The sequence below is a fragment of the Martes martes genome, assembly GCF_963455335.1.
Source record: "Martes martes genome assembly, chromosome: 2".
Lineage (NCBI taxonomy): Eukaryota > Metazoa > Chordata > Mammalia > Carnivora > Mustelidae > Martes > Martes martes.
The window spans coordinates 67,360,202-67,373,151 of record NC_137889.1 but is presented as its reverse complement, the minus strand read 5'-3'; the positions used below and the strand labels follow the sequence as shown (position 1 = coordinate 67,373,151).

The 12,950-nt window shown below is 33.9% G+C and overlaps 1 protein-coding gene across 1 annotated transcript in view; it reads left to right on the top strand.

Moving 5' to 3' along the window:
* The window catches only part of LRBA (LPS responsive beige-like anchor protein), a 694,736-nt gene that overhangs the window by 330,087 nt on the left and 351,699 nt on the right, over nt 1–12,950 (top strand). Inside the window, exon 37 of the mRNA XM_080796316.1 lies at nt 11,582–11,748. Within this exon, the coding sequence (XP_080652442.1) occupies nt 11,582–11,748 (167 nt within the window). The remainder of the gene's footprint in view (nt 1–11,581; nt 11,749–12,950) is intronic.

The following is a 12,950-nucleotide window of genomic DNA, read 5'->3' as shown; positions in this document are numbered from 1 at the left end:
GCCCCAGGCTGTTACCTGTGCTTCTGACTAACTGACTGCATTTTGGAGGTTCCAAATGGCACCATTTTAGGTTTTATTAATTTGCTGGAGTGCCTCAGAAAACTTGGGGAACACTTACATATGTTTGCCAGTTTATTAAAGGATACGATAAAGGATGTGAATCAATAGCCAGATGAAGAGATACATAAGGTGAGGTCCTGAGCAAAGGAGCTTCAGTGCTTGTTAAGGTTGGAGCTTGGCATGTGGAAGCCATCTGGCTCCTCAAGCTTTGAAGCTCTCCAAAAGAGACCCAAAATAGGTACTTTTGGGTTTGTATGGAGGCTTCATTTTATAGTCACGTTTGACTAAGTTATTGGCCATTGGCTGATTCAATCTTCATTTCCTTTCCACTTCTAGGAAGTCAGGGGAGGGGTGGGAACTGAAAATTGAAAAAACTTTAATCACATGGTTGGCTTTCCTGGCAGTCAGCCCCCACCCTTTGGTTGGGTCCAAAAGTCACCTCATTAACATAACAAAAGATACCTTTACAACTCTCAACATTTAAGAAATTCAAAGAGTTTTAGGAGCTGCAAGTCAGGAACTGTGGATGAATATATACAAATATATATTGTAGTCATCTGAATGACCAGATATACATGTCATACAAATTACAATATTGCACAAGGAAAATATAAGCAAGTGTATATTGGGGGATTTAAAAAGAGAGGGCTGTGTTAATTACATGTCTTATTCTGTTATTCTTTTTATTTATTTATTTAAAGATTTTATTTATTTATTTGACAGACAGAGATCACAAGCAGGCAGAGGCAGGCAGAGAGAGAGGAGGAAGCAGGCTCCCTGCCGAGCAGAGAGCCCCATGCGAGACTCGATCCCAGGACCCCGGGATCATGACCTGAGCCAAAGGCAGAGGCTTTAACCCGCTGAGCCACGCAGACACCCCTGTTATTCTTTTTAAAAAGTTACTTACTGGGACACTTGTGTGGCTCAGTCATTTGAGCACCAAACTCTTGGTTTCAGCTCAGGTCATGATCTCTTGGGGTCATAAGATCAAGCCCCATGTTGGGTTCCACAGACGGCAGGGAGTCCACTTGAGATTCTCTCTCCTCCCTCTATACCGCAGCCCCGCTTGTCCACTTTCTCTGTCTCTCTCAGATAAATAAATCTTTAAAAAAAATAAAGAGGTATTTATTTGAGCTTGTTCTCTTATTTTTATTGCCTCTTCATTTTGCTGTATTTTATAATTTCTATCTTAAGCCCTTACTTCTTGGTGAACAGTTTACTTAGCCTTTCATTTCTCTGTAAAACTCTCAGATTCTAAACAGTTCTTTTTTGCTCCTCCCAAATATACTATGTATACCTCTTAGCAGTTCTCTCATATTGTAATTATATTTAATCCCTTGTTTCTCAACTCCAATGAGATGCTGGAAGAAAGAACTGTATGTTGTGTAATTTGTTCACTTCCTGACTAAGCCTATAATAAATGTCAGGTGTTACTATATGCCTGGCAAGTTCTAATTGTTTCATGTCTATTTTTATTTGATCCTTCCCCAAAACCTATCATGTTATATCCTTTTTTATATGAGGAGACTGAGGCACAGGGGTTAAATAATTTGCCTGTGCATGAATGTGTCAGAGCTGGGATTTAAATTCAAGTTGTCTGGCTTTACAATCTGTGTTCTAAACAATAGTGTTAAGTATGTTTTTTATAAGAATAAATCATTTTTTTTGTCTTTTGATTTTTTTCATGTTCTTAAAATACTTTAATTTGAAATTTAAGTGTAAGTCTTAGCTGTTTGTAGTTAGTGTGTTTAATTGTGATTAGCTTTATATAAGTGAGAGGCTCTAGTTTTGTATAACTTAAAAAAATCTATTAGGTAATTATGTTGAGCTAAAAGATGATAGAATTTGCTTAACATCATCTAGCTCTTGTGCAGATTAGCAAAAAGATTTTGAAACTCTCAATTTTTCTCCATGTGTGTATGTATTTGTATATAATTATATAATTTTTTGCAATGATATATTTCTGTCTCATGTTACGATTTTTAAAAATGTAGTTACTTGGGTTTAACCCTATCTGTTTAAATTCCATGTTAATTTTATTGAGCACAGGTAACAACAATACTTTATTTACTTGTATATGATATATGCAGCCATTACATGAAACTAGTTTGTCTATTTGTAAGGTATTTTGTTATTTATCTAACAATTTTGTGATTTTTTAATTGTGAATAACTCTAATGAGGTAATGAATAAAATAATTGAATAAAAACAATACTGTGTGTGGGTTTGACACAGAAATGAAAACTGTAACCCTCTTAGTGTTGACTTGCTTTTACAAATGACATGTAAAAGCATTTTAAAACAAGTTTTTATTATCAGAAGTCAATTAAAATATTTAAATCTATATTAATCTCCAAATTATTTTAAAATGTTGTTTGAAGACTGCAGTTTGTTGAGATATGAACCCAACACATTTTATCCAGTCCATTAAAACAGTAAGAAATCATAGAGGTATTTTGATAAGTGTTCTACCTGTTGTAACCTTGAATGCTGTTAATGGGGGGGGGGGGTGATGCTGTATCTGTTTCATTGGCTTAGGCTTTTTCATGCTGAGAGAAATCAATACTTTGAGGCGTTGGATGACAGAGGAATCACTTCAGAATTAAAGGTGGCTGTCACACATTGTCTTTGGTTGACTTTCGTTTGCTATTGAGGTTTTTAAGCTTTCATTTTTCTAAGTCTTTTTCAGGAGTCTTTGTAAGATTCCTGTGGATAACTTTTTTTTTTTTTTTTTTTTAACTACTAAACTGTAAATCTGAGTTAAGGGATCAAATACAAAGACCTTCAAAAGTCAAATATTGAAAAGCTTCTTTACTTGTCCTTTAAGTCATTTTTCCCTTTTACATGATTTCCGGTGAGATAGGTAATTGATAGTGTAAGAGATTTGGGGGCAAATTGGGAATTAAGGTAGTATACACTTAAAGGTGTTTACCAGTAGGTATGTTTAGTTATCTAAAAATATAATACCCTATGTGTAGCCATGAGAAAGAAAGAAGGTAGAACTGGATCTCCTGATACAGAATGATCTAGTTTGGTTCCATTTATATGGGAACTATGTATTATTATTAATAGTGATTACCCCTGTAGAAAACAACTAGCCAGCCAGGGAGGAGGTGGAAGGAAGAACTTTCTTTTAATTTCATATGTCATTACTTTTTTATTTTTAAAAACAAGTATATGTTTCTTTAAAAAAGTTTAAATTCAAAATTTGTAAAACCAAAACACTTAAGTTGCTTAATTAATATTAAAGACTTGTATAATATTTTTAAAGATTTTAGCCTTGAACTTTTAAACTTATTTTTATTTCATAATAATATGCAGACTTAATGAAAATTTGCTTTATAATCTGTTTCTCATAAAACATACTGAAACTTAACTGTAGGAACAGTGTGCATTTAACATTATTAATTTACTTCCTTTTCTTGATATTGAAAATGCTTCTGAGAAACACTTTATGTGTGTTTATCCAGTCATAACCCCTTTTTGCCCCATTAAACTAAATACTGTTCTGATTTTATGGAATGACTTAATTTACTTTTGTTTTCCACTCAATACTTAAATGTGTTTCTTTTTTCTTTTCTTTTTTTTTTTAGGTTCCTCTTTTTTTTATTTTTTATTTTTTAATATTTTTAAATTAACATATAATGTTTTATTAGCCTCAGGGGTACAGGTCTCTGAATCGCCAGGTTTACACATTTCACAGCACTCACCATAGCACATACCTTCCCCAATGTCCATAACCCCACCACCTCTCCCTACCCCCCCTACCCCCGGCAACCCTCAATTTGTTTTGTGAGATTTGGAGTCTCTTATGGTTTGTCTCCCTCCCGATCCCATCTTGTTTCATTTATTCTTTTCCAACCCCCCAAACCCCCCACGTTGCCTCTCCACTTCCTCATATCAGGGAGATCATATGATAGTTGTCTTTCTCCGATTGACTTATTTCGCTAAGCATAATACCCTCTAGTTCCATCCACGTCATCGCAAATGGCAAGATTTCATTTCTTTTGATGGCTACATAGTATTCCATTGTATATATATACCACATCTTCTTTGCCCATTCATCTGTTGATGGACATCTAAGTTCTTTCCATAGTTTGGCTATTGTGGACATTGCTGCTATAAACATTCGGGTGCACATGCCCCTTCGGATCACTACATTTGTATCTTTAGGGTAAATACCTAGTAGTGTGATTACTGGGTCATATTTTCAACTTTTTGAGCAACCTCCATGCTGTTTTCCAGAGTGGTTGCATCAGCTTGCATTCCCACCAACAGTGTAGGAGGGTTCCCCTTTCTCCGCATCCTCGCCAGCATCTGTCATTTCCTGACTTGTTAATTTTAACCATTCTGACTGGTGTGAGGGTATCTCATTGTGGTTTTGATTTGTATCTCCCTGATGCTGAGTGATGTGGAGCACTTTTTCATGTGTCTGTTGGCCATCTGGATGTCTTCTTTGCAGAAATGTGTGCTCATGTCCTCTGTCCATTTCTTGGTTGGATTATTTGTTCTTTGGGTGTTGAGTTTGCTAAGCTCTTTATAGATTTTGGATACTAGACCTTTATCTGATGTGTCGTTTGCAAATATCTTCTCCCATTCTGTCAGTTGTCTTTTGGTTTTGTTAACTGTTTCCTTTGCTGTGGAAAAGCTTTTGATCTTGATGAAGTCTCAATAGTTCATTTTTGCCCTTGCTTCCGTTGCCTTTGGCGATGTTCCTAGGAAGAAGTTGCTGCGGTTGAGGTCAAAGAGGTTGCTGCCTGTGTTCTCTTCAAGGATTTTGATGGATTCCTTTCTGACATTGAGGTCCTTCATCCATTTTGAGTCTATTTTCGTGTGTGGTGTAAGGAAATGGTCTAGTTTCATTTTGCTGCATGTGGCTGTCCAGTTTTCCCAACACCATTTGTTGAAGAGACTGTCTTTTTTCCGTTGGACATTCTTTCCTGCTTTGTCAAAGATTAGTTGACCATAGAGTTGAGGGTCTATTTCTGGGCTCTCTATTCTGTTTCATTGATCGATGTGTCGGTTTTTGTGCCAGTACCATACTGTCTTGATGATGACAGCTTTGTAATAGGGATTGAAGTCTGGAATTGTGATGCCACCAACTTTGGGTTTCTAAATGTGTTTCTTTTAGTATTGTAATTTCTTTAACAATTTTTGAACTTGATATAAATGGGATCATAAAGTATGTGTTTAGGTCTGGCATTATTCAACATTATTTTTGTGAAATTTGTTCAGTTTGTTACATTTTCCTATTTTATTTTCAGTGTTGTATGCCATACTTTACATGAATAGATGATAGTTTTTCATAGTCTCTCTACTGTTGATAGGTTGTTTCCAGTTTTTAATTGTAATGAGTAGTGTGATTTTGACACTTTTCAAGTCCTTTGTTGTACATGCTTATGCATTTATGTAAGGTACACTTACTTGACTGTAAAGTATTTATCTTTTCAATTTTAATAGATATTGCTGTAGTGTCTTCCAAAGGTGTGTATCAATTTCAAAGTGTAGCTATTTCCATACTCCATGTTGTCATAAAAAGTTGACAAGTACTTTTTATTTTAGTATTTTAGTAGTTGTGTAGAGGTAACCTCATTGTGTTCTTATTTGGATTTTATTTACTGATGAAGCTGTATATCTTTTCTCCTGCTTGTTATATTTATTTTTTTTAAGGTTTTTGTTTGTTTGTTTGTTTTTTTGCAATACCTGTTTGTCTCTTACCTAGTTCTTTATTGGTTACCTGTTTTTTCTTAATTGATTTGTGGAGGGTATTGACCTATTTGATATATGCGCAGATTTTTTTGATACGAATATTTTAACTACTTTCTTCCCTGTCAGTACCTTGCCTATTTACTTTTTAAAAACTTCTTAAATAAACATTATTAAAATATAGTTTGTATATAATAAGACATTCCTTTTAGATTTATAGTTTAATGAGTTTTGACAGGTGTATATACTTGTATAACTGTCATAGTCAAGTCACAGAAAATTTCTGTCATCTCAGAGAATTCCCTTGTGATTCACTGTGGTGAGCTCCTCTTCACATACATACACCCAACCTCTACAACTGCTCATCTGGTTTTTGTTATTGGAGATGTTTTTACATACTCACAACTTTGTATAAGTGGAGTTATATAGTAGGTACTGTAATGTCTGGATTCTTTTGGTCACCATATAGTTTTTGATATTCATCCACATTGTGTATATCACTCATTTGTTTCTTTTTATTACTGAATAGTATTACTTTATCCATTCATGGATAGGTGGATATTAGATCATTTCCAGTGTCTGTCTCTTAAAGCACTATGGGAATTTTCATGCAATATAGTTTTGTGAAAATGTTTTCTTCATTTTGAGGAAATACATAGGAATGGAATTGCTAGGTGGTGTTGTAAGTATATTTTTAAACTTGCAAGAAACTGCCAAACTATTTTCTAAAGTAGTTGTGGATTTTGCACTCTTAACCAGCTGGATACCATTTCCTCCACACTTTTGCCAATATTTGATATTGTCTGCCTTTTAAATTTTGCCCTTCTGCTGGGTATATAGTGATAGTTTATTGTGGTCTTTATTTGAATTTCCCTGTTGACTAAGCATCCTCTCATGTACTTATTAGTCATTTGTATATCTTTTGTGAAGTGTCCGTTCAAATCCCTTGCCCATTATTTTAAATTGGCTTCTTTGCCTTATTAATTCATGAGAGTTCTTCATATGTCTTGTAGGAAAATTGTTAGCTAGATTTATGGTGAATATTTTGGCCCATCTTGTGGCTTATCTTTTCATTTTCTAAATATTATCTTTTAAAGACAAGATTTTATAAATTTTGGTATAGTTTAATATGTCAGATTCTTTATGGTTATAAGTTTCTTTTATGGTTCTTTTTATGTCTAAGAATTTCAGTGTGAGAATTTTCTGCCTACCCCAGTGTCTTAAGATTTTCTGCTATGTTTATATCTAGATCTTCAGTTCATTTTGAATTAAACATTTTGTTTATGGTGTGAAGGTTAGACAAGTTTCTTTCTTTCTTTTTTTTTTCCTGTCAGTGGCCAGATATTTTAGTATCAGTTGTCAAAAAGTTATTCCTTCTTCATTTAACAACTTAAACTCTTCTTAGTTTCACATTTTATAACATTATACAAACAATTAAATTCTACAGTTTTCTTTTTTTAGGTAAAACTGTTTTGTCATTAATTGTTTTCTTTTTGTATAAGTATACATATGTTTGAGAATCAGCTTGTCAATATCCATAAGAAAGGCTGCGAAATTTTTATTTTTTATTTATTTTTGTTTTTCGTTATTTTTTAAGTAGGCTCCATGGCCATTGTGGAGCCCAACACAGAGCTTGAACTTATAACCCTGAGATCAGGACCTGAGCTGAGATCAAGAGTCAAATGCTTAACTGGCTGAGCCACGCAGGCACCCCAAGGCTTTTAATCTTTTAATTAAGATTGTGTTGAATCTATAAAATCAGTTTGAAGAGAGAAGGTGTTTTGACAATATGGAGTTTTAAAATCTATAAACATTGTCTATTTCTCCACTTAGTTTTCTTTAATTTTTGTTAGCAATGTTTTATAAAAGTTTCATTATATAGCTTTGTATATTTTAAAAATTTATTTTATATTTTAATGCTTTTGTAAATAGTATTGTTTTCATTTTCCAGTTTGTCATTGTTGGTATGTAGACATATAATTTTTAATATATTGACCTTATATCCAAGAAACCTGTCAACTTACAAGTCTTTTTGCAGAACCTTTAGGAGTATTACATACATGAATGTCTCTACAAATAAATATGTTGTCCCTTCTATTCCAAACAGTCTTTTTATTTCTTTTCTTTTCTTTTTTTTTTTAGATTTTTTATTTATTCATTTGACAGAGAGAGAGAGAGATATCACAAGTAGGCAAAGAGGCAGGCAGAGGGATGGGGGAAGCAGATTTCCTGCCAAGCAGAGAGCCTGATGCGGTGCTTGATCCTAGGGCTCTGAGATCATGACCTGAGCTGAAGGCAGACGCTTTAACCCACTGAGTCACCCAGGCACTCTATTTCTTTTCTTTATCTCTTTTTTGAACTGGTTAGGACCCTGACAGTATTGAGTGGAAGTTATGAGAAAGGGGACATGTTCTATCCACAATTTTAACTGAATGATCTTCATAGATGTGCTTCCTGAGGTTTAAAAAGTCTCTTTCTATTACTAGTTTGGGCAGTGTCTTTTTGTTTGTTTTTTAAAAATCACGAAATGCTTCTGAGTATTGTAAAATGCTTAAAAAAAAACTCTTGAGATTATATGTTTTTCTCCTTTTTTTGTTGTATGATGACTTATACTGATTGATATTCAAATATTAAATCAACCTTGCATTCCGTGGATAAACTGTTCTTCATCATGATGTATACTTTATTTTGTGTATAGCTGAATGCTAATGTTTTGTTATGGATTTTGTGTTTATTTACACAAATTGATTTTTAGTTTTCTATTCCTGTAATACAAATTGCATTGTATTCCTTAGCTTCTACCATATGAAAAGAGTTTAAGATTTTTATTATTTCTTCCTTAAATATTTAATATTTTATAATATATAAATGTATACATGTAAAATGTATACATGCAAAGCTATACATTTTTCTTTAAATTTGTCTCACCCAGTTGCCACAAATTTTTGTAATTTTGCTTGTGATTTTATCTTTGATCCATAAGTAATTTGAAGTTGAACTGCTTAATTTTCAATTATTTTGGAACTTTTTAGATTTTTTTTAAAAGACTTTATTTATTTATTTGACAGAGAAAGAGGGAACACAAGCAGGGGGAGTGGGAGAGGGAGAAGCAGGCTTCCCACCGAGCAGGGAGCCCCATGGAGGGCTCAATCCCAGGACCCTGGGATCATGACCTGAGCCGAAGGCAGACGCTTAACAACTGAGTCACTGGGGCACCCCTAGAATTTTTTTTTTATTCTGTGTATTCTTCAGAAGAATCAAGAGACCTGTATTTGTATTTCTATCTTTCTCAATAACTTCTTCTTCTCTAGTAGTTTGTCCTTCAAGTTTCTAGCTTACCTTCTCAATAGACACCATTGAATTTGTTTCACATACAAAGGCTATAGGAGAAATATATTTCCTAAGTCTTGAAAATGTCTCAAGGATAGATGGGGAATAGCATAAAGTCTGAAGGTGTCTGGAATATAGGATACATAGGAAGGCATAAAGATAATATACCACACTGCTGAATTATAGAAGGACACAGGGCCTCAGCTAGTAAAATTTGGTTCTGATTGTTCATTATTTTAGGTAATCACATACTTTTTAAGGTGTAGGGTATATAAATGTATCTGTGAAATGTCAAATTCTTCTTGAAGTAATTCTGGGACTGTGAGAAAGCAATTATAAGATTATTTCAAGAACTGAACTGCGAACTAATGATAATGTTTTAGGGCAGTGGTAAGAGTGATAAGTGGTAAGAGGTAAATGAGTTTTGTTGAAATGAAATGATGAGATATGAAGAGAAGGAAAATTCAGAAGTCACAAATGACGGAAGTATAATAGCATGTTTGGGATAAAGATGGTAATTATATTTTTGTATATTTTGAGTTTTAGGTGCTTATTAGATAATTGGAGATTATTCTACAGGTAGACATATGGCCCGATAGTTCAGGGAAACAGCTAGGGCAGATATGAAAAATTTAAAAGATACACCTAAATTAATAATAGGAGGTGATGTGTGAGTGAATGATAATGCCAAGGAACATTTGGCAAAACCTTAAGGAAATGCCAGCATTTCATAATGAGGAATAATAAAGGACAAACTTTGACCATCAAGAAGTAAGCGATGACAAGAGGATACTAGAGGAATCTGCTTCATTTTAAATTTATTCCTCTGAGCTTTCATGGAAAGGACAAATAATAAAGTTCGGTAGAGATGTAACATCTGGAGGGAAAGACCAAATATGGTTCTGTTTTATGTATTCATTTACATTTAAAGAGCTGGAATAGTCACTTGAATTATAAATGGCCGGTCTAAATTGTTTCTGTCTTCCGTTATCACTTTATCTGCAAGTAAGTGAATTTCTTTTAAGATGTAGGTTTATCTTATATTTATTAATTCTATGGTAGTGTCTTAAATTTCTTAAGTAATAATCAAATATATTCGAGTTGTTAGTTCTCAAGATGCCTACTTCTTTTCTTTTCTTTTTAGATTCTGATATTTTTGTTAAGCTTCAAATATTTTTGTGGTCATTATTGTGATGTGATCTAGTTTATGTGTTACTTAAAATAGGAAAACAGAAAAGTTGATGTAAAGTAAAATTGAGTGAAAATATTAGACTTGGCCCTTGATTTTATTGAGGGATGATTAGGATTTCTTGGGGTACCTCCACTCAGCATTCGGCCACAAGCACATACACATACACATATTGCAAATATATACTCCACCAATTAAGTAACATGCATTTGATCTTGGAGCAAATATTCTTCATCTCTTGTTCACTTTGAATGATAGGTCTTACAAAGAATATATTATTGGTTTTTAATAAGAACATGTTCAAATTACATTTTAAAGATATTTTAAAAAATAGGTACAAGTTCATTATATCTTTACAAAACATTCTTGTTTGGTTTCGTTTTATCATGTTTTAAGGTCAGAATGTGACTCTAATGTTCCACAATGAGACAGAGATTGATAATCGGGAAAGAATAGCCCTTTAATGTGATTTATATCTATAGATTTTATGTCAGATATGAAAAGTTGCTGTTTAAATTGTAAAGGAGGATCCATTAAAGAACACTTTAAGCCATTTTACTATTTAGCTTACTTTGGACTCTTCTGTTTAGAATTATGCCTTTTCAATCAAAGTTTGATGACTTACCAAATGTTTACAAAGTAAATTTGATAGTTAAATTTGTGTAATATTAATAAAGAAAAAATGGGCTGTTCAATAACTTTTTTTTGCTATTTTTAGTCCTGTTTAATATGAATGTATATGGTGTTGGGGCAATATGGAATCCAGTAATTTTCTAATTTTCATCAGTAATTTTAATTTCCTCTTACCTGGTAAGGTTAGACAAGACAGATTATGGATATAGTAGAGAATGTTGAAAGTATAAAAATTCTTCCTGAGTGCCTTTCCCTGAGTCAGTTTGTCACTGTGGGTGTGATTATTACCCTTCTTGGTATAGAACATTCTTCCTCTAAGTCACTTTGCCTGGAGTGCTTTGTAGCCCCCTTCTTGCCACATTACTTGGTAATGTGGACCCCTGAATCTTCATATGATTGGCTTCTTCCAATTATTTAGGTCTGCTTAAAAACCACTTTTGAGTGTGTCTTATGAATGACTTCAGAGAAATAAGTTCTTGTGGGATTGTTATACTGAGGGTAGTAGATCACTAAATCTCAGTCAGTTCAGTTAATGAGGGATATAAAAATAATTTTAAAGTTTTGGTTGGTTCATTTCCCATTAGAAAGAATTTCCTGGTGTGTTGTAAGTTTTTTCCCATATTTTTTATAGTATTAATAGATGTTTCTTTTTTCCTATCCAAGTCACTGTGTGCCCAGTATTCAGCAGATAAACGAGAAGATGAGAAGATGTGTGATCATCTGATAAGAGCAGCTAAATATCGGGACCATGTGACAGCAACTCAACTAATCCAGAAAATTATCAACATTCTCACAGACAAGCATGGAGCCTGGGGAAATTCTGCAGTGAGGTAAAGAAAAACCTTTAGGATTTGGGCACTGATTTTCTACAGAAGGCTTAGGTTTAGATAAATAGCTCTGGGTATGATCAAGGCCAGATGAAGAACAGAGTAATTTAATTTTGTACTTTATCATCTACCATGAATGAGGGGTAGAAGAAGGGGGTAGGAGAAAATTAGTGTGGGTACAGTTGGGGATCTTTGTCGATGTTTTAGTTCCCTCAACTACTTTTTTGTTTGTTTGTTTTAAAATTTTATTTATTTATTTGACAGACAGAGATCACAAGTAGGCAGAGAGGCAGGCAGAGAGAGAGGAGGAAGCAGGCTCCCTGCTGAGCAGAGAGCCCGATGTGAGGCTCGATCCCAGGTTCCTGGGATTATGACCTGAGCCGAAGGCACAGGCTTTAACCCACTGAGCCACCCAGGCACCCACCCTCAACTACTTCTAAAGGAGTATTTGTTCATATTCTTTTCGAAGTTAACTTTTAAGGGAAATAGTTAATAAAAGGTATTTTATTAACTAAACATATCTGAATTTGCACAAATACAGTATTTTAAGAAAACCTTCCCTATTTTACACTTCTGAGTTTACAACACATACATTTGAAGACATTACTATGCGTCTTTTGAACTGGCTTGCAAATTGTAAGACTATGATAATAAAAATGGTTAAATGCCTTCTTTAAAATTTTATTAATTCTATCTTCCTCCTTTTTAGATCAAAGTGAACATGCTATGCTTTGTTTTAATTTCTAGAAATAAATTACCTTCTAAAGGAACTTGGACAAATTAGAAAATTTAGTTTTCTTAGACTATTCTATGCTATAAATCTTTGAAACATGTTTGGGGACACCTGGCTGGCTCAGTTGGTTGAGCACCCCATTCTTGATTTCAGCTCAAGTCACAATCTCAGGGTCATGAGGTTGGACCCAGCATCAGGCTCCCTCCTCAGTGGGGTGTCTGCTTGAGATTCTCTCTCTCCCTCTCCCCCACTGCCCCTCCATACCCAACTCACGTACTCTCTCTCTCAAAAAAATAAATCTTAAAAAAAGTATTTGACTCATTTAAGTAATTAATGAAAAATTTTTAATCCCACATTTCTATGTAACTTTTTCTACAAGACAACAAAAAATGAAAACAGTAAATTGTATGTTATGTATAGGTGTAACTGGTTTCCACTTGTGTTTTATGTAGCTTGCGTGTCTAACGCACTA